General features: G+C 36.5%; 1 protein-coding gene across 1 annotated transcript in view; it reads right to left on the bottom strand.

Moving 5' to 3' along the window:
* Positions 1-22,453, bottom strand: part of ZC2HC1A (zinc finger C2HC-type containing 1A) — a 57,889-nt gene extending 35,436 nt beyond the window's left edge. Inside the window, exons 1-4 of the mRNA XM_024751631.1 lie at positions 22,302-22,453; positions 7,255-7,328; positions 4,679-4,795; positions 946-1,087 (exon numbers count right to left, since the gene is read on the bottom strand). Of these exons, the coding sequence (XP_024607399.1) occupies positions 946-1,087; positions 4,679-4,795; positions 7,255-7,328; positions 22,302-22,317 (349 nt within the window). The 5' untranslated portion in view covers positions 22,318-22,453. The remainder of the gene's footprint in view (positions 1-945; positions 1,088-4,678; positions 4,796-7,254; positions 7,329-22,301) is intronic.
* Between the last annotated feature and the right edge of the window lie 456 nt (positions 22,454-22,909).

The following is a 22,909-nucleotide window of genomic DNA, read 5'->3' as shown; positions in this document are numbered from 1 at the left end:
CTTTACTAAGAAATTAATCCCAACTTAGAATACTAACACAATTTTAATGCAGCTAACTTGTTATATTAAAATAACTACCTCTTGAGGCTACTCCATTAACCATTGTCAAAATGTCAATGGTCCTATTTTAAATCTTTCATCATCTCAATTATCTCATATGTTGCTGCCAGCATCTTGCCTTGCTTTTGGGAACAATAAACAAGAAACTTTTAACCACCCAATGAAGAAAACATAAAAATACATGAATTTAGGGCATAATCTAGGTATATCCGTCTATATGGTGGTTACCCCACTAGAATAATACATTTTTAGAAACAAAATTATGATTTTTTTTCGCTTCCCAGATTAGAAGATACCAAAGAACCAGGCGACACAATTATTTGAATCTTACTGAATGACTACATTTCAATAGACATTATGCATGATTAAAATATTTCCTGGAGGGGCTTCCCTGGTGGCGCAGTGGTTGAGAGTCCACCTGCCTATGCAGGGGACACGGGTTCGTGCCCCAGTCCGGGAAGATCCCACATGCCACGGAGCGCCTGGGCCCGTGAGCCATGGCCACTGAGCCTGCGCGTCCGGAGCCTGTGCTCCACAACGGGAGAGGCCACAACAGTGAGAGGCCCGCGTATCAAAAAAAAAAAAAAAAAAAAAATTTCCTGCAATAAACATTTAATAGTTACTACCATAATTTTTAAATGATATTAAATGCTTTATAAAGTATTGAGATAAAAAGATAATGCATTTCTATGTCCAACACTGATGTGTCTTTATAAGCCTAAATGCCTGGATTGTCACCATTATTTTGTAGGAAAACTTTAAAGATCATGCTTCATTAGGTTCAATTATTACAAGTTTAATATCTTAAAATTTATAAGAAATCTATCAATACTATCGATATTTCTTTCCCACACGAACAATTTCTGTCAACAATATGACATATACCAGGATCATAAGAAGGTGGAGGAGGGGGAGGAAGTTTGCCACCCTCTTTAAGGGCCTGACCAAGGCCTTTAGCTGCTCTTATGGTGGCTATGAACTCTTCATGCTTCCTCCTCCAATTAGATGGCTTCTTTGGTGGTTCGGGCTGCAAACAAATTAAAAAAACAAACAAAAAACAGTTTCAAAACAATTTTCAATAAATTAAAATAAAACTCAAGAAAACACCATATTATTTTAAATGTTCCCTCATCAGGAGTCCTTAAATGATCTCCCTCCCAAATTTATAATTGTGAAAAGAAATTTTAGGCAACTAAATTATATGCAATTTTTAAAATACAATTTTAATTGTGACAGACACTGCTAAATTGCCTCCTATAGGTGTTACAAACACTTAAGCCACCACTAAGAGTGTATTTCCTTATTTTCCCATAGTTTCTCCAACGTAGTATGATACTAAACTTCTGGTTTTTTAACTGATTAGAGAGGTGAAAAATAGTTCTCTCTGTGGTTTTAACTGCTTTTTTTCCTATAATGAGAGCAAACATCTTTTCATATCATAAAGAATCACTTGTATTGTCTTTTCTGTGAACTGTTTATAAGCCTGGTCAACGTATGTATTGGGTTATTGGCTTTTTTTTTTTTTTAACAATTTCTAGTAATTCTTTATAGGAGACTAGCCCCACCCCTCCCCCCACAATACATCTCTTTTAACCTTGTTTAAGGGTCTTCCGATATGCAGAATTATTTTTAAATGTAGTTTAACTTACTTTTCCTTTTATAGTCTCCAGATTTGCATTCAGTTAGCAAGGCCCAACCTCACACCAAGGTAAAATAAAAATTTTCCATGTTTCTACCTAGAACCATTCTTAAATTGTTTATTCATTTGGAATTTATCCTGATTTATGACATATGGACTCTACTTTCTGTTTTTTTAACATGGCTATGTGGTTATCTCACCATCCTTTATTAACTTTTCTCCCCAGTGAATTGAGAGAACACCTTTCTCATATTCTCTTTGGCATTTGGGTCTATTTCTGAATTCTCTGTTGCACTGTTCTGACTATGTGTGTCAGTACCTGTGTTTTAAATATTGAGATTTTATAATAATATTTTAATATCCATTAAGGTAAACCTACTTTATTCTGCTTTTCTTTCAATCTTTTCTGGTTATTCTTATACGTGTATTTTTCCATATGAACTTTAGATTCAGCTTGTCTATTTTTTTAAACTACATTTTAACCAGAAAAATTAAACATTACATTCATAAACAACTTAAGGAACTTAAGGACTCTATTTTGCTAAGTCTACCTATCCAAGAATGAGATATATTTCCATTTGAAGAAGTGTTCGTTTGTGTCTTTCAGTGGTTTTTTAAAGTAGTCTTTGTGGAAGTCTTGCACCTTCATTATTATAAGGTTTATTCCTAAATATCTTATATTTTGTGTTGTTCTTTTATAAGTGTCTTTTAATCATTTTTATATTTCAAGGAGTTGTTTGTTGAAGTATGAAACCTGATAATTTCTGTATATTAACATTACATCTCATTACTTCACTGATTTCTCTTATTGTTTGTAGTAATTTTTCAGTTGATCTCTTGGGTTTTCCAGGTATATCATCACCTAATAATGATAGTTTTACCCCCTCTTTTCCAATTCCTATGCAACTAATTTCTTGTTATTATTTAACTCTACTGACTAGCACTTCCTGTATTGGTTGGAGCTTAATCTTGTTCCTGACTTTAATGGAACTACCTCTAAGTATCTTTCCATTAAACATAATGCTGGCTTGTGTGCTGCAAAGAAATTCATTTTGTCATAATATTGAAATATCTGATTATTCCTATTATGTCTTTGTTTTTCAAATCAAGAATATGTTGAGCCAACAAAGTCAAAAGACTGTTCTTTAAAAACACTTATAAGGCAAGACTAATCTAGAAAAAAAGAGAAAACAAAAATTACCAAGGAATGGAAAACAGTTCTTACAAACATGAGAAGGAAAAGAAGATATTATAAAAAAAACCTTATGGTAAATACATGGGACATTTAAGATGAAATGGATAATATCCTTGACAAACACCACAAAACAGATACCAGAAACAGAAAAATTATAATAGTCTTATATTTATTTATTTTTAATGAATCTATTATTTAAAAGACCCACAAAGAAAACTCCTGGCCCAGATGCCTTTACTGTTGAATACTTGCAGACATGTAAGGAAGAAACAGCACCAATCTTTTAAAAACTCTTTCAAAAACAGAAAACAAGAGAACAACCTCCCAACTAGTCCTATGACAGCAACAGAACTGATGAAAAGAAAAATCACAGGCCACTTTTCTCATGAATATAGATGCAAAAATCTTAACTAAATAAAAGCAGATTTAGATGTTTGAGATGACTGATTCTTTAGAGTTTCTTACTTTATAGTGAGATTTCTGATCACAACATTCATCTGCTCCACAGTGAATATTACTAATTTTTGCTGCTCTCATCCACCTTTTCTTCTCAAAGTATTATTATATATATTATTATATTAATGCTTAGCTAATGTTTTTTATTACCCATCATTGAATGAGTTAGGTTTTCCTGGTACAGCTATTTACAAGAGTTTCTGGGAGAAAAGAACAGCCCAGGGTAGCTTTCTAGGCTATACAAAACAGTTCTCTTCTCTGATGTACCAGATACAGATACAAATAAGGCCTCTGTGTGTGAACTCACCCAACACAACAAAGTAGCAGAGCCAGGGTTAAATCCAGGCGGTCTGAACCTTGAGCCAGCTTTCAAACCCACTATGCTATACCAAGATTTAATTAATTTATCTAAGCTAATTAAAGCTAATACAATCATACATCTGGCAGGTTACCAAGAGAAACTTTAAATAATAATTTATGTACCTTATTCAAGCTTCTCCATCCTTCCCTTAAATATTCATAAAGTGAAAAACAAAGATGAACTGACTTTTCTGTTATCAAAGGATTTTATTAGTAAGATTAATTGCCCCATAGGGAAATGTTTTCCTGTAACACTGGGAAAAGTTATTATCACTGAAAGTAGTTTGTTTCAAAAACCTATTTAAGTCAGGTACTCAAATTTTGACTATTACACTGAAATAATTCTTTAAAACTATGTCGGACAAAGCATTTATGTGATTTATTCTTAGCAAATAACATATCATGAAAGGTGGTATTAAGGAGAGATTAGCATAGGAGATTCATTGCTTTTAGTTAGAAAGAAGAAAATAAGCTGACAATGATCATATATGAACAACTGAGCAACGTATAAAACTTTTCCCCAGAAAGCATAATAAGATGATAAATGCTGACAAATCAATCAGTCAAGATAATATTTATTATGCTAAGATGTTCGTAACTAATAGCTTTCCTTTTGTATACCACAGGGATTACACTACTGGTAATAGTGTAACATATTGAGACATAAACCTAATTATAGCTGAAGTAATTAACGACTCACAATGAATGTATGAGGACTTCTCAGCTATTTCCAGCCTATAGCTAAGCAATTGGCTCTCCAATGCTACAAAAACCTCCCTGTAATAGTTGGACAGTACTTTGGCCTCCCTTTTGTCGAAATTCAAAATAAACAAGTTTCTGATCACTTCTAAACTGAGAACATGACACAGAATTCTGCTTATTCTTCAATCTTAGTATAATAGACTATTATAATTTTTTCATTACACATAGCAGCAAGGTTCATACTGTTCACAAGGTCATATAATTACCCTAGGTTTAAGAGGTTTTACTGTTGGAATATCAGTTCCTTCAGCTCTTTGTCTGCTTGAATCAAACGTCTTCCGTTTTTTAGTGGCAGTTTTCTGGCAAATAGGTCCATGTTTTTTCTGTCAAGATGAGGAAATACAACATGTCATTTTCTTTTCTACAAAAAGACTATAAAACTTTAAATTGTCATTTGAGCCCAGTTTAAAAACCTGAAAGATGAAATAAATAATAATCCATAAATAAGAAATGTTTTAGCTAAAATTGTTAAAAAAATATATGCAACGCATGTTACAAGTTATCTTTCTCACAACAAGAAAGTATTGATAAATACTCTCCCAAATTTTTTTTTAGTTATTTAATAGTCTCCTGGTTTTTACACTGCTAAGAATAAGGAAACTAATGTAAGCAAGTCAAAGCTATTGAAGTGGGAAAAAAGTTACCTTTATTACTAAATACTTGAAAATAGATACTAGAAAAAGGAATGTAAATGGAAAACACATTAGCATTAGGATTACAAAAGCTAACATAATAATAATAGTTGGGATTACTCAAGTTAACAAAATAGTAGTTTGTTAACACAGAATATAGGACAAGGTGGTCAGGTTTGTGTCCTTACTCCACTATCATCCCTTCCCCCTCTCTGGAACTCAAATTTTCCACCTTTTTTTTACCAAGGATTTTTCTTGTGCTACCTAGTGTCCCACTCCTACAGTTTTTGGGTGGGGGGGATGGGGGTTTGTTGTTGCTGTTTTAATATGGCTGCCAGCTCATTCAGTCATTCATATATTCATTTTAAAGACATTATAATGGAAGCTCTCTTAACTGACCTCAAATTAACCTACTGGATAAATAGTAATTCTCCTTCCCCTAAATAAAACATGTTGACTAATAACATAGAGGATGCTAAATGCCCTTTTTTTCTTTTGTATTTTGATAAACAATGAACAAGTCAGAGCTGCTAAACTTTATCTGGGAAAATAGGAACCTCAGAACTGGCTGATTCAATGTTATGGAGCCTCTAATATTTTCAATACACACTGTTTTACATACTTGTTTTTGGATATCATTCTGACAAACACAGTAACTGTAACTATTAGAATAAAATCTCTTAAATATTAAAAAAAAAAAAAAAGGATGGCTAATGGGCGACTTTCTAGAGAATGTCTGTTCTCACATTGAGCTGTATATGTCAAAAGTATGTAGTGCCTGTTCCCAAAACTGATGTATACAAATTGTAGTTGTTATCGTGATTATATCATTTAATTAAATATTAAATAAATACATAAATGAGGACCAAAAAAAGGCATAATTTTCCCAGTGAAAACTCAGCTTAATGCTTTGAAAATTAGCTAATTAATAACAAAAAAATGGATGAATTAAGCGTGGGCAAGAAAGGTTTAAGAAAGAAAGCTGTTAATATTTAAGAGGAGTCTGCAGTCAGGTGGACATTTTGGGTCATTAATTCCTCACTGCTTTAAAGAAAAACTGGAAACAATGAGAGGATGCAAAATAAAATGTAGCAAAACTCTAATCAGCAGACCCATACTCAAAGAAAAATCTTTATTCCACATCAAAATATTAATAAATACATATTTATATTTGAAGTTAAATAAGGCATATTGACTTTCTTATTCTCTACTTAGCTAGAGATTTTATATTAAAATCAGTTAAATGTGCTTCTATTTGTATATACTAAGCATCTAAAGAATGCATAATATATTTTAGGTGCACTTTTAACGAAAATATTTTTTCCTTTGGAATATTTCAAACATACATAAGAATTGACAGAATAGTGTAATTAGCTCCATTTACTCATCCCTGCCTCAACAATTACCAACATTTTAGCAATCTTGTTTCATCTATTCCAGCCCCAGCACTTTTTCCTAAAGTTTAAAGAAAATCCCAGACATCATAGCCTTCTGCTTCTTTAAATACATTATTTCTGGGCTTCCCTGGTGGCGCAGTGGTTGACAGTCCACCTGCCGATGCAGGGGACACGGGTTCGTATCCCGATCTGGGAAGATCCCACATGCCGCGGAGCGGCTGGGCCCGTGAGCCATGGTCGCTGAGCCTGCGCGTCTGGAGCCTGTGCTCCGCAACGGGAGAGGCCACAACAGTGAGAGGCCCAAATACCCCAAAAAAAAAAAAAAAAAAAAAAAAAAATACATTATTTCTAACAGTATTTCTAAGAGTTTATTTTGGTTTTATTTTTGTTAATAGTCCCACAAAGGGAGAAAACACTTTAATAGTTTAACAGAGAGGAGTTTTGAAGACCAGTCAAACTCTGAAGGAAAGAGAGCACTCTGGAAGAATGACAAAGATGGAACTGAGGGCTTCCCTGGTGGCGCAGTGGATGGGAGTCCGCCTGCCGATGCGGAGGGACGCGGGTTCGTGCCACGGTCCGGGAGGGTCCCGCGTGCCGCGGAGCTAAAAAAAAAAAAAAAAAAAAAAAAAAGATGGAACTGATACTCCTGAGCAATGAATACTAGCCAGTATCTCTTTAAATTATTCCAAAGGTTCTTTCCATTGTCCTGAAGTATTAAAGATCTACCAAACTCCAAAAAAAAAAGGTACTCACTAATGCCACTGGAAAGAATGTTCTTCCACAAATCCTGCAAGGTAACAATTCTCCAACTTGGACACTTCCATTTTCTAAAATCGAAAAGAATGTAGTCAATATACTCAGTGGCTCAAACTGTGAAACTTCCAAATTTTAATGTCTTCACTTAGTTTCATATGTAAGTTGTCAGTTCTCGTGAAAAATGTCATGTCATTTTGAAATAAGTAACATCATCAATTAAAATGGGCAGAAGACTTAAAGTTATCAGTGGTCAAAAAGGCAAATGCCAAATACAGAATTCATACTTTAAGGAGAACCAAACTGATAATGTTGGAAATATCTGGTTTTCTTCTATTTTAACCAAATCAATTTGTCAGTCTCTTAATTTATAGGTTGTCTCTTTGTAAATTACTAAAGTTTAAAAACCAAATTTATCTGAAGGTTAAATACATCATTTATCTTCAAAGCATTAAAGAATAACATTGGTGGCTAGTGGAATGGAGAAGATGAGTAGGAAAACCCTGAGCTCACCTCCTTCCATGGGCACAACAAAGTTACAACTATTTACAGAGCAACTATCATGATGAGAACAACCTAAAGACTAGCAGAAAAGATCTTCCACAACTAAAGATATAAAGAAGGATCCACAATGAGACAAGTAAGAGAGGCAGAGACATGGTACAGTCAAGACCCACACCCACAGGTAGGCTACCCACAAACACGAGGATAATCACAATTGCAGAGGTTTTCCCCAAGGAGCAAGGGGTCCAAGCCCCACTTTGTACTCCCCAACACGGGGGGTCCTGCAATGAAAAGATGAGACCCAGGGGGCTTACTTTCGGGAGACCCAGAGGGCTGTGGGAAATAAAGACTCCACTGTTAGAGGGCACACAGAAAATTTACATGCTCCAAGACCCAGGGCAGAAGCAGTCATTTTAAACTGGCCTGGGGTCAGACACACATGCTGATCTCGGAGAGCCTCCCAGAGAGGAGGAGGCATGTGGGACTCACCCTGGGGACACAGACACTGATGGCAGCCATTTTCTGGAGCTCATTCTACCATGAGGAATGCTCGTACTGGCAAGAAACATTAGGGAGTCCTCCTTCTAGCTTCGTAGTGCAAGGACCCAGCCCTACCCACCAGCCAGTCTGCAACAGTCCTTGGGACCCACAGGCCAAGCAGCTAACTGTGGGGGCACAGCTTCACCCAACAGCAGGCTGGCAATGACTATAGGCACCTTGGTTCCCCCCGTCACTTAGGGACCCAGCCCTGCCACCAGAGAACCCAGGACCCAGCTCCACCCACCAGAGGGCTGGCACTAACTCCAGAACCTGGCCTCACCCACCAATGGGAAGGCACCAATCACTGGACTCCCTTGGCCCCAGTGCTGCTGATCAGCGTGCAGACCATCTGTGAGACACCTTCAGCCAGCCACACCAGGGTCCAGCTCTGCCCACCAGTGGACCAGCACTAGCCTAGGGACCCCTAAGCCTTCACAATCAGCCACCTTGTGACCTGGCCCTACCTACCAGCAGCTGTCAGCATCCACAAAGGCAGAGCCTGCCAATCAATCAGACCAGGGGCCATCCATGCCTACTAGACCACCAATAGAAATCAGCCCACCACAAAAGAAGGGCCCATGAAACCCACATAGGGCACATTCCTGGAACATAAAGCTCTGGTGCCCTAAGGGAAGTGAGCTGCTGGGATGCACAGGACCTCTCCTATAAAAGACCACTTCAACAAGATCAAGAAATGTATCCAACCTACCAAATACACAGAAATAAAAACAGCAGGTTAGGCAAATGAGGTGACAGAAGAATTTGTTCCAAACAAAGGAATAAGATAAAACACCAGAATTGAAGTGGAACTAAGGAACTTACCCAATAAAGAGTTCAAGGTAATGATCATAAAAATGCTCAAAGAACTTCGGAGAACAATGGAAAAACACAGTGTGAAGCTTAACAAAGAGTTGTAAAATATAAAGAAGAACAAAACAGAGCTGAAGACAACAATAAGTGAAATAAAAACATACTAGAAGGAATCAACAGTAGATTAGATGATATGGAGGAATGGATCAGAAAGCTGAAAGACAGTAGTAGAAATCACTCAAGCTGAAGAGAAAAAAAAGTTTAAAAAATGAGGACAGGGCTTCCCTGGTGGCACAGTGGTTGAGAGTCCACCTGCCGATGTAGGGGACACGGATTCATGGCCCAGTCTGAGAAGATCCCACATGCTGCGGAGCGGCTGGGCCCGTGAGCCATGGCCACTGAGCCTGCACATCTGGAGCCTGTGCTCCGCAACGGGAAAAGCCACAGCAGTGAGAGGCCCGCGTACCGAAAAAAAAAAAATGAGGACAGTTCAAGGGACCTTTGAGACAACACTAAGCATGCTAACATTTGCATTATAGGGGTTCCAAAAGGAAAAGGGGAGGCAGAAAACATATTTGAAGACATAATGGCTGAAAACTTCCCTAACCTAGGAAAGGAAACAGATATACAAGCCCAAGAAGCACAGACAGTTACAAACAGGATCTACCCAAAACCGACCACACCAAAAAACATCATAATTAAAATGGCTAAAATTAAAGACAGTATTAAAAGCAGCAAGGGAAAAGCAACTAGTTACATACAAGGGAACTTCCATAAGTCTATTAGCTGACTTTTCAGTAGAAACCCTGCAGACCAGAAGGGAATATCATGATACATTTAAAGTGATGAAAGGAAAAAAACCTATAACCAAGAATACTCTACCCAGCAAAGCTATCATTCAGAAAGATAAGATAAAGAGTCTTGCAGACAAGCAAAAGCTAAAAAGGGGCTTCCCTGGTGGCACAATGGTTAAGAATCCACCTGCCAATGCAGGGGACATGGGTTTGAGCCCTCGGCCAGTTAAGATCTCACATGCCACGGAGCAACTAAGCCCGTGTGCCACAACTGCTTAGTCTGTGCTCTAGAGCCCGCAAGCCACAACTACTGAAGCCCGTGCACCTAGAGCCCATGCTCCACAACAAGAGAAGGCACTGCAATGAGAAGCCTACGCACCACAAATAAGAGTAGCCCCTGCTTACAGTGACTAGAGAAAAGCCCGTGCACAGCAAGACCCAACACAGCCAAAAATAAAATTAAATAAATAAATTTTAAATATTAAAAGCTAAAAAAGTTCAGTACCACAAAACCAGCTTTACAAGAAATGAAAAGGCACTTCTCTAAGTGAAAAAGAAAAAGCCACAACTAGAAATATGAAAGTTACCAAAGGAAAAAATCTCATTAGTAAAAGCAAATACACTGTAAAGGTAGTAGACCAACCACTTATAAAGCTAGTAGAAAGGTTAAAAGACAAAACTAGTAAAATCTTCTATACACAAAATAAGTAGTTAAGAAATACCCAAAAGATGTAGACTATGATGTCAAAAACATTAAACATAGAAGGGGAGTAAAAACTCAGGGTTGTTAAAATACATTCAAACTTAAGAGGACATGACATCAACTTAAAATAATCACATATATATTGATTGCTATATATAAACCTCTGGTAACCAAACTAAAAATCTGTAACAGATACAAACACAAAAAACTGAAAGAAATCTAAACATAATATTAAAGACAGTCATCAAATCACAAGGAATGAGAGCAAAAGAAGAAGGAATAACAACAAAACTACAAACCAAACCTGAAAACAATTAACAAAATGGCAATAAGTACATACCTATCAACAATTACACTTAAAATGTATATGGACACAGAGTGCTCCAATCAAAAGACATAGGGTGGCTCAATGGATACAAAAACAGGACTTGTATATATGCTAATCAAGAGATTCAGTCCAGATCTAAAGGAACACACAGACTGAAAGTGAGGGAATGGACAAAGGTATTCCATGCAAACGGAAATTTAAAAGAAACCAACATAGCAATACTTATATCGGACAAAGTAGACTTTAAAACAATGACTGTAACAAGAGACAAAGTAGGACTTTACCTAATAATAAAGGGATCAATCCAAGAAAAAGCTATAACAATTGTAAATATATATGCACTCAACATAGATGCATCTAAAGACATAAAGCAAATATTAACAAACAAAAAGGGAGAAATGGACAGCAACACAATAACAGTAGGGGGCTTTAACACCCCACTTACATCAATGAACAGATCATCCAGAGAGAAAATCAATATGGAAACACCAGCCTTAAACAACACATTAGACCAGATGGTCTTAATAAATATAGAATATTCCATCCAAAAGCATCAGAATACACATTCTTTTCAAGTGCACATAGAACATTCTCCAGTATAGATCACATGGTAGACCAAAAAACAAGTCTCAGTGAATTTGAGAAGACTGAAATCATATCAAGAAACTTTTCAGGCACATGCTATGAGACCAGAAATCAACTACAAGGAAAAAAAAAACTGCAAAAAACCCCATAAACATGTGGAACTAAACAACCAATGGGTCACTGAAGAAATCAAAGAAGAAATCAAAAAAATAACTGGAGACAAATGAAAATGAAAAACTCAATGATCCAAAATCTATAGGTTTCAGCAAAAGCAGTTCTAAGAGGGAAGTTTATAGCAATACAAACCTACCTCAGGAAACAGGAAAAATCTCAAATAAACAACTTATCCTTATACCTAAAGGAACTAGAGAAAGAAGAACAAACAAAACCCAAACTTAGTAGAAGAAATCATAAAGAATACAGCAGAAATAAATAAAATAGAGACTAAAAATAATAGAAAATGTCAATTAAAGTAAGAGCTGTTTCCTTGAAAAGCTAAACAAAATTGATAAAACTTCAGCTAATCTCATCAAGAAAAAAAGAGAGAGGGCTCAAATTAAAAAAAAATCAGAAATGGAAGTGAAGTTACACTTAATACCATGCAAATGCAAAGGATCATAAGAGATTACCATGAACAATTATACGCCAATAAAATGGACAAGTTAGAAGATATGGACAAATTCCTAGAAAAATATATGAGCGTTGACTGAATCAGTGCTCATCCAGAGAGGAATGGATAAAGAAAATGACACACGTGCGCGCGCGCACACACACACACGCACACACACACGAGTACTACTCAGCCCTAAAAAATGAAATCTTATCATTTGTGACAAAATGGATGGAACTAGAGGGTATTATGCTACGTGAAGTAAGACAGAGAAAGACAAATACTGTATAATTTCACTTATATGTGGAATTTAAAAAACAAATGAACAAACTTAAAACAGAAACACAGTCATAGACAGAAAGAACAAACAGGTAGTTTGTCAAGGGAGAGGGGTTGGTGGGGGGGGGAGGAAATAGGTGAGGGAGATTAAGACAAACAAACTTCCAGTTACAAAATAAATGAGTCACAGGTATGAAATGTACAGTGTGGAAAATATAGTCAATAATAATGTAATATCTTTGCATGGTGACAGATGATAACTAGACTTATCATGGTGATCATTTTGAAATGTAGAGAAGCATCGAATTACTAAATTGTGTACCAGGAACAAAAATAGTTTTGTAGTCAAATATACTTCCTAATAAACAAACTCATAGAAAAAGAGATCAGATTTGTGGCTACACGGGGTGGGCGGGGGGGGAGGATGGGAAACTGGACGAACATCATCAAAAGGTACAAATTTCCAGTAATGAGATAAACAAGCACTAGAGATGTAATGTACAATATGATAAAGATAATTAACACTGTTCTATGTTGTATATAAAGTTAAGAGATTGGATCCTAGGAGCTTCTCATCACAAGGAAAAAAATGTTTTTTTCCTTTTATTTTGTATCTGTATAAGATGATGGATATTCACTAAATTTATTGTGGTAATCATTTCATGATGTATATAAATCAAATCAGTATGCTGTAAACCTTAAACAGTGCTCTATGTCAATTATATATATAAAACTGGAAGAAAAAATAAGATAAAAACAGGTGCTACTGTTTGCAGATAACATGATACTATACATAGAGAATCCTAAAGATGCTACCAGAAAACTACTAGAGCTAATCAATGAATTTGGTAAAGTAGCATAAAAAAAAAAAGCAAACAAAAAAACCAGGTGCTACAATTTGGGATGATGTAAACGTTCTGGGGATGGATAGTGATGATATTTGCACAACAATGTGAATGTACTAAATACCACTGAATTGTACACTTAAAAATGGTTAAAATGGTAAATTTTATGTCTAGTTTTCCACAATACATTTTTTTAAACTAAAAAAAGAAAAAAAGTAAGAAATAACCCTGGAGATCAGTGAGGTGGCTTCCTGATATGAATAGGGAGTCTAGAATAAAAAGAATATTGTCTTCCCCGACAACAGAAGTATTAGGTTTTAAGTAAAAGATCACCTAGTTACTACGCATTATGTGAATTGTTCATTAATTTATACATATAATATTATGTTAAGATTCACTGGACCAACATATTGAGATAATCTGACCTTATGGGCACAACTGATTAAATAAGGAAGAAGTAGCTGCAACTTTTACAAAATCAGAAGTTAATGCATCTATCATGTACTTGCACCTAACAAATTTCATCACATGTACACACACACAAACTACATTCTTTGGGATCCTACATAACTAAGTCAATTTGTCATTTTATTATCTAGCCAAACATCACACCTAAATTTATTTCCATACCTGTAATTTTCATAAAAATGACAAAAATGATATCCTTATATCTTCTGCTGAATTTCTATTAAAATTCTTTTTATCATATGAAAGACAAGTAAAAAAACATTTTCTTTTAGAAGTAACAAAGTCATGAAAAAAGTACGATTATGGACTTCATGTAATGTGTTGTTCCAAGGCAGTTAGTGAGGCCACAGAAAACTTATCAGGAGAATCAAAAAAGACATTGGTGGAACGCAATCAAACAGTAACAGAAGAATTGTTTTGTTCTCTCATTCTCCAAGTACTCTACTGCACTATTTCATTGGTAGATAGATGGAGGCCAAAGTCTGTATGGTGGCGGGTAAGCTGTGAACACTACAAAAGCAAAACTAAGATTTGCCTGATTTGTCCTTTCCAATAGCGAAGAAGAGGTTATTTAGGGAGAGAGAGCAAAGCAACTTCATTTATCTGGATCACTTAATTCCATTAACTATCCAAAAAGTTGAAGCAATTGCTGGATGGAATCCATTAGGTATATGACGATTAGAATGTCTTCATAACGACTGTCAAAGTGATACCACATACTGCATAATCTATTAGGCTTGCCTATTTATGGTTTTCATGTCTTCCTTTAAATTCCAAACAATATTTTAAAAATGTATCCATAAAAAAAAAAAAAAAAATGTATCCATATAAAATGTTGAAAAGTACCACTATGTTACTTGCTTAAAAGTATATTTCAGTATTTCCTTGTTAAATAGATAACAAAGCAAAATCTTATAAAAAATTATTGAGAAAAATCAATTCAACACATGGAAATAATGTGTCTACTTGAATACCTACTATCAATACTTGCCAAGCCTGTACCAAGTAACAGTGACACAAGGGTGGAGTCACACAATCTTTGCTTCATAAAGCCAACAGTCTACATGACTTACTTCTTCACTGTATCTAAGAGCCAAATCAACTTCCTTTTTTTTTAATACAAAAGCTTAAAACTTAATATAACAGCAACTAGAATACTAACATAAAATAAAATCCAACTCCTGGGATTAATTCCTACAGGTCATCAAACATGTTCAGATTGTCTTTAAAGGAAAAGAAAATTATCGCTACAAGGCATAAAAAAGAGAAAACGGCATAAAAAAGAGAAAACAGCATTAAAGAGAAAACATTTAAAAACAATTATCACCAAAAAATGTTTAAGTTATTACTTTATTCAAAATAAAATAAATAAATAAATTTACAGTTTCCTCTTATAGAGTATAACCCTATAATCCACAAAATATGTCATGTGTGTTGGTATCAACATCCCCTGAAAAGAACTTCTACCCACAGGTAATGATAAGCAGCTTAGGGTTTAGAGTCACACCACCACATTTTGTTCTAATGGCATTCATGAAAAGACACGAGAGTGTATTAGAAAAGGCACCGGAATTTGTCTCATACTATCTAAGTTCACGTCCCAGCTCTGTCGCTTAGAGCTATGACTTGCTGGGCAAGATATTTAACCTAAGGTTCACATTCCTCTTGCATAAAATAAGAAAGTTAGATTAAATGAACTATGTGGCCCGCTTCTACCTCTATTATGCCATAATAAATATAGCATATTTATTTAATTAAAATCTACCTTAAGACCACATTAATAAGAAAAGTAAATGATGATAAGACACCTCCCTTACTGATGTTATATTTAAAAAAAAAAAGTCGGTCACATACAAGAATGATTAAACCAATTGACCAATTGTGGACAGTAGAATGAATGTTTCAGGTAGTGTGCAGGATGCTGAGGAAATCACTTCCACTTGTCTATATATAGAACTGAGAATCTGTGAGGACCTATAGCAAAGAACATGATGTCTCTCTCCTTGTTGGAAAAGTTTTCACTATATGAACTACAAGAAAATGTATGACTAATCATATAGGTAGCCTGAAGTTTAACATCTGTTAAATGAAGATAACGTCCGCTCAATCTACCTTAAAATTTAAGAGGATCAACTGAGATCTTATATATAAAAATGTTTCACAACCAATGAAATAAAAAATACTACTCTCCAGGGCATGCAGGCAAACTCCACTACTTTCTCCTGAGTGGCGAATGCTAGAGAATTGTGCGGCTTATATAAATACAGTAGAGAGAGATGATATTCACTGTTGAAAGAAGCACTCAAACTGATGGACAGAACCAAGTGAATAAGTATTTAATATTCTAAAATTTTAAAGAAGCCAACCTCTCCTTACAAAATTTATCCTGTACATACTGTTGTTTCTGTTATGAGTTACTGTATTGAGTAATTTCAAACTCTGCACGATAATAAGACTTAAAATGGTATCTTTATATAATACTATTATACAGGTGATGTGAAATAATTTGCTCTTATCTAAAATAGTTATGACATTCTAAAAATGTATATACTTAAGAAATAGTAGAGAACATTTCCAAAAGAAAAATCTTGGAAATCAAGAACAATTCTGGGCTCTGTGTTTCATGTCTATTCCTGCACCACTGGTCACTGCTTATCTGAAACCAACCTTTAAAACTCAACAAACCTCTCTTTCGAAGTACATGGCACCTGTTTTACTACTTTCTTCCTACAATCCTTTTTTAAAACCGAATTACTTCCAGGTCAACAATCTCTAATATCTCACAAGATATTCCTTTTCAGCTCATTCTAGATTTCAACGTTTCGACATTCATGCTTAACCTACTCAGCACGCATCCTTCACCCTCCACTCCACTTTAGTGGCCTGCACTCCAGTTCAGCATAAAACAACCACTGCTGAAACAACTTAGAATGATCCACCTCTGGACTCTTAAAATACACAAGCTCCCTCCGGAAGCACAGGCTTCTACCATCTACCTCTAAATCACTTTCTTGATCTCAGAGTGACTTGCATTTTCTTGATAACCCATTCCTGACTGCACTTCCCTTCCTATCCAGTCTGAACTTGACTAGTCATTTCCACTACTTCTACCAAGCACCCTCAAATCCTTTGCTCATGGTCAAATGTTTGGAAAATGCTAAATTAAACAAACAGGTTTTCTTAGAACAGAACTTCCTCAGTCTTAAAAAAAAAAAAAAAGACAGAGAAAGATTTAGTATGCTGTTATTTCCCCAACAGAAATCCTTTCTGCCCCTAAAAAGTATTTAGGACTGATGCCCCAAGTATCATATTTTTTGAAACACTGGCTTACATTTACTGACTAGCTCCTCTCTAGCTCTCATTCTCCCCCTATCTGAACTGCAGGCAAGCTTTATCAGGATTATACACTATATTAAAATAGACCCATCTGTTGATTCAACAAGTATTTATTGAGCACCTAGCATGAGACAGGAACTGTTCTAGGAGTTAGGCAAACAGTGATAAAAAAACAAAGACCCTGATCTTATGGAGTTTCTATTCTTTGGGGAAAAAAAAAAAATCACTTTTTTTCTCTACCTGACATTTTATATATTTTGTTATGTGTGTGTTTGAGAAGTGGGTAAGATCAGTGAAAGCTTCTTTAATAAGGAGGCATTATGTGCTCTAGAGCCCGCGAGTTACAACTACTGAAGCCCGCGTGCCTAGAGCCCGTGCTCCGCAACAAGAGAAGCCACCGCAATGAGAAGCCCGCGCACCACAACGAAGAGTAGCCCCCACTCACCGCAACTAGAGAAAGCCCGCGAGCAGCAAGGAAAACCCAAAGCAGCCAAAAATAAAATAAATAAGTTTATTTTAAAAAATTATATGTACTTTGTTTCCTACCAATTCAGAGTGTGCATTTTTGTATGACTATAAAACATGGAGAAATTGATGGTGTATTTGACCACAAAGAAAACTTTTTAAAACTTTTTGAAAAGTAGACTACTCATAGAACACACAAAATTAAAAGTAAATAAAAACTAATGATTAAAAACATCTTAACCAAAAAAAAAAATCTTAACATTTTGGAAGTTAAGGAACACTCTCATAAATAACCTCTGAATCAGAGAGAAATTTTAAACTGAAATTACATACTATCGAGAAAGCATGGAAACGAGAATACTTCACATTTAACACTTTATATTAAACCAACTGAGTTTATATTCAGGGAACAATGCATAGACTCAAATTCCTTCATGTTTGAAGAAATTTGAAAATAAAGTAATTTAGACTCACTGTTAAAAAAAAATGAGGCATTAGAGTAAAGACCTTAAGAAACAGAGGCAACTGATCACTGTTAATCTATTAATTGTCAAACTGAAAGCGCTATTCTGAATCATCACCTTACTGGACCTTTCTACATCATGAGACTCTGCTGATCAATCCCTTCTGCCTTTAAAGTCCTTTCTCTCTTGGCTTCAATGGTATTTCTCTCTCCTAAGCCCAAGTTTTTCATATTTCACAACTAAGCAGAGTTTGACCTAGTTAGTACTTAGATCTCCAGGAATACCAGGTGCTATAGGCTTTTTCTAGCATATCATTACTCAGTAAATATTTGTTCTCCCCCAATTCCCTTTCTTGACAATTTTAAACCTTTTTAAAGACTGTTCTCCACTCCAACTTCCTTTCTTGCTCAACCCTAAAGCATCAGTCCCTCACAAGTTTTTTTCTTTGTTTTGTTAAATATATCTTTCCTGGGCAAACACATCCACTTGCTGTCACTTATATGCTGATGACTACTAAACTAAAAACTCCAGATAGATATTTACAAGTAGCTATAAAACTTTTCCACCAGATATGCCCCAAGTACCATACAAACACAACACTTCTAAAGCCAAAATCATTACCTCATCTTCCAAACTTGTCTTTCTCTTGGTTAAAGATCTTAATGTTAACTCTAAGTCCAAGCTAGAAAGCTGCTTTATCTTTGATTCCTTTTCCCTCTCACTTTGAGCAGTTCTATTTCATCTTTCCATCTCAGAAATATCTTCAAAATCTATACCCCTTTCAATTTCTGCTCCTTTTGCCTTACTTCAAATCCTTATCACATATATGTATTTCCAGCCTCTCCCTTCCCCAATCTATCCTGCTGCCATAATTATCTAGTGAGATTGCCCACAGTCCCTTCCAAGCCTGCTACGTTTTACCTATACTGAACCACTCTCAAGGTCCAAACACATGTCCTGTGATTTTATCCATCCAACAAACAAGTACAGGAGGGGGCCTCCTATGTACTAGGCGGCTTGCCAAATGCTTTATACATGTTTTCATCATTAAATTCTTAATATAGTTCAGGTAGATTGGTATTTAGTAGCTCCATTTTTTATAGCTGAGGAAACTGAGGTTCAGATTAATCAAATCACAGAGCTAAAAACAAAACAAAACAAAGAATCCAAACACAGACCTGTCCAATATGTTGACTATTAAAATCACCTAGGGTCAGATTCAGCACACACACAAAAAATGAATCTGGATAAATTAATAAAGATGAAGAATTATTCAGTTAAACCATTGCTTAGATTAGGGAAAAACAAAACAAAAAACCCTAATGGGACAGCATGGCTGTCTTCAACTACATCAAGAGCTACATTAGAAAAGAGCAATCAGACTTCTAATCAAGTTTTAGAGAGCAGTACACTAAGATCTACTAATTTTAGCAGTCCAAAAGAGGAATAGGCAGCTTGATCTCTGTCATATTTGTTAATAACTGCTTATCAAGATATTATGAAAGGAATGAAAATAATATGGATAAAATCTGCTTAGGGTTTTTCATCTCTCCATTTTACAGATGAAAAGCTTATGAGAGACTGAACTCTCCCAAATCTAGAAATACTTCTATTGCCTTTAGACATACCTATAGGGCACGAGCTTTAGGTGAAAAGGAATTAAAGGCTTTACTCTAATTGCACACAATGCAGAAGTGCTCAGATACAGAGTATACAAAATCATGAGCAACAATTTAATATTTGATTTTGAAATACAGTGTTCAACCTAACAGCTCAACTCCTGACAATCCAGGAAATATAAAAGTCCCAGAAAGACCAAAAATGATGTAAGCGATATATGATCTACATGCAAGTTATTTTAAAAATAAAGAGTATGATAATCTTCAATAAAATTTTTCAGGGGTCCGTATATTTTCTGGTTTTACAATCAAGATTAGTCTGCTAACTGGCTTCAACTAAACACATGGGTCTAATGCCAAGCAGTATAATATTTGCTCAATTACTATGATATATATTAAGCAAGCTCTTAAAGATTTTCTACTGTAATATAATGTTCATTAGACACCTTCAAAGTGCTAGGTTTTAATTTCCAATAGGGAAGAACTATCTTAACTATCACTGTACCAATGTATCACTGTTTATTAAACGAAGGCATAGATGAATGAATGAATGAATGGTAACCTTGAGACTCAAAGTTCATCTTTATAAAGTATGACCTAACAAGGACTAATTTTAAAAAAGGAGTAAAAGAAAGGCACTAACTTCAACAAAAGACTCTTAGAGCTTTTATTTTATTAAAATAAAAAATTTTATTTCATTACTATTTGGAGTTACCAATATTCAACTGTTTTGGCCTACAAGAATAATTTCATATATTTTAACCTAATTCATTACAATTAAACACATCATAGTTAATGACAGCAACTTATTTTGTTTAAAAAAAAATGAGTAAAGAACAAGTACCATTTAACATGAAACATCACAAGCTGGCACCCTAAAACATGCCCACGATAACATACCATATTACACCAGAATTCATGTTTTCCTCCACCCATGTAATTGAGTATTATAATAGGTTTTCGTTATATTTTAAAAGCATCCTTGGTAAGATTTCAATAGTAATGTCTTAGCACTGCCAAAATATGAGATTCCCTAAAACATAGACTCCATGAGAACAGGGCTTTGAATTTTTATTTTTTTCTGCATCCCCAGAGCCTCTCATAGATAAAGTCATTTATCTAACAAGAAATATTTACTGAATACCTACTTTGTGTCAGACACTGTTTTAGATGCTTAGAATACATAAATAAAAAATCAGATGAAGATCTTTGCCTCAATTATAAATGTTGAATAAAATAATAGAAATCTGCAGAAAAACAACTATTCTAAAGCACTTTATGTATATTATGATAATTTCATGAGAATTCCAGGACCCATGATCCTACCCACTATGCTATAATACCACGTTTGAAAATTTATTTTAAAAAAATAAAATAAAAGCTGCCTCCAGGAGTTCTCTAAACAAAAGTATCTTGAGTAAGGAATACTTTCATTACAATTCCTATTTCATGGAAACTTGAGTGATCTGCCTAAAATTAAACAAGCAAAGAACAAGAACTTCATCTGTCGTAGTATACTGCAGAAGCTCACAAGTGGAAAACTCATCAGAATCCTTGATTATCTATCATCCTCAAGGTGTTTACTATGAGAGCTTCGCCTAGGAGCAAAAGCATGAAATACTATCACACTCATTACTACATTTGTTTTTCGGTGACCCTAGGTCACTGTAGACAGTCATCAGTTATTACTTTTCCTTTCATAACACAACCTGAAACAATTTACTCTCTAGCGTGCAACAATACACAGGACTCAGTGCCTCTGTTTATTAATTCCACCTGAATCTATGTAAATTAAGAGGGGAAAAAAAATCAAGGCTAAATCAAGACAATAGGATCTGGCAATTCTGCAGGCTTATTCTTCATCAGAAGGATTGACCACAATTTGAAAAGGAATTTTGACACTGTTGTTGCTAATGCTAGCTGGGTTTTCTTCCCCCCTTTGTTGTTTTTAAGCGAATGCTGTATTACACAAGATAAAATGGGTAAAGAGAGTAGAGAAGTGAAAGAAGTGGGAACAAAGCAAAATGTGGAGTCGTGGTTACAGCACAAAGATAAACCTAAAGATAACGAATCAATGCTGGCTCTTCCTTACAGAGTCCTCGTGAATAAACCCTTAAATCCTGCGGTTAATCTATTGTCCCGGCTCTAAAGCTGATCAGTGACACTTCCTTGGGAGATGCTCTTGGCATCGCTCCCACAGAAGATGCTGTAGAAATGGAAAAACGGTTACCTAGGGAAACCAAGGGAAGTGGCCAAGAAAAGTATCAGAAGCTCGAGGTTGGAGACACACCACGGGCCTCCAGCAAAGGCTGGCGGTGGGGAGGCGGTAGACATTAACGGAGAGTCCACTTTGCAAAGAAAATAAAATCTGGCCGGAGGCTGTGATTACCAACAGGACCCTCAGGGAGTCAGGCAAGACCAGAAAATGGTAGGAAGGGATTTGCAGGCGTTTACCAGCATCAGGCCCGGGGTGGGGAAGCGTCAGGTGAAGACTGTTTGAGGAGGGGCAGCCTGAGGATCATTAACTCGACCGCGCTGGGGCTGCAGGGCGCCCGCCTGTTCCCCGGGCCTCCGAGGAGCGGCGGGGTCCATCTCTCCGGACCTGCCCTGGCCTCCCCGGTACCGAGGTCCAGGGCAGCCCCTCCTGCCAGCCACCCCACCCCCAGACGCCCGGCCCGCATCCCTTCACCTCCTCACCTTCCAGTGACTCCATGGCGCCACCGCCTCGAGTTCCGCCAGACTCCTCCAACAGCACCACGCCGCCGCCGCCGCCGCCGCCGCCGCCGCCGCCGCCGCCGCGCAGCTCGGGCTGTAGCAACCCGGCCGCGCCTCCCACCCGCTAATATTCCGAGCGCCTATTGGTCCGGAGCTGAAGGGGCGGAGCTTCTGTGGGGCGGAGCCTCGGGGTGGAGTTTCTCCCGCTGCTGCTGCACAGCTGACTCTCGGCGGTAGGCTTTCGCGGTAGTCCTCCGAGTAATCCTAGAGCGGTTCGGTTTGCCTCCTGCCGTCCCACGGCGCCTTTGTTCGATTCCAGCCTTGTTTTCTTCACGCCTTATCCTCCTGTTTAGAATATCTCAGCACCTTAGGGTTCCCGTCCGCAGTCCCTCAGTCAGTGCAGTTCTGAATTCCCGTCTGTCCCTCTCTGAGGACTTGAAGCAAACAAGCAGAGCCCACGTCCTACACACTACTGAGCAGCACCCTCTCTGTTACCCGCTATTGTCACACTTTATCTGAGTGTATTCCCTAGATTATCTTTACACACAGATTTATGAGTTAAGGGACCTTTTTCCTGCAGAAACCATACT

The sequence above is a fragment of the Neophocaena asiaeorientalis genome, unplaced genomic scaffold (genome assembly GCF_003031525.2).
Source record: "Neophocaena asiaeorientalis asiaeorientalis breed wild unplaced genomic scaffold, Neophocaena_asiaeorientalis_V1.1 scaffold596, whole genome shotgun sequence".
NCBI classification, from domain to species: Eukaryota; Metazoa; Chordata; class Mammalia; order Artiodactyla; family Phocoenidae; genus Neophocaena; species Neophocaena asiaeorientalis.
Note: the sequence above shows the minus strand (reverse complement) of the source record. Positions and strands in the feature narration are given on the sequence as shown.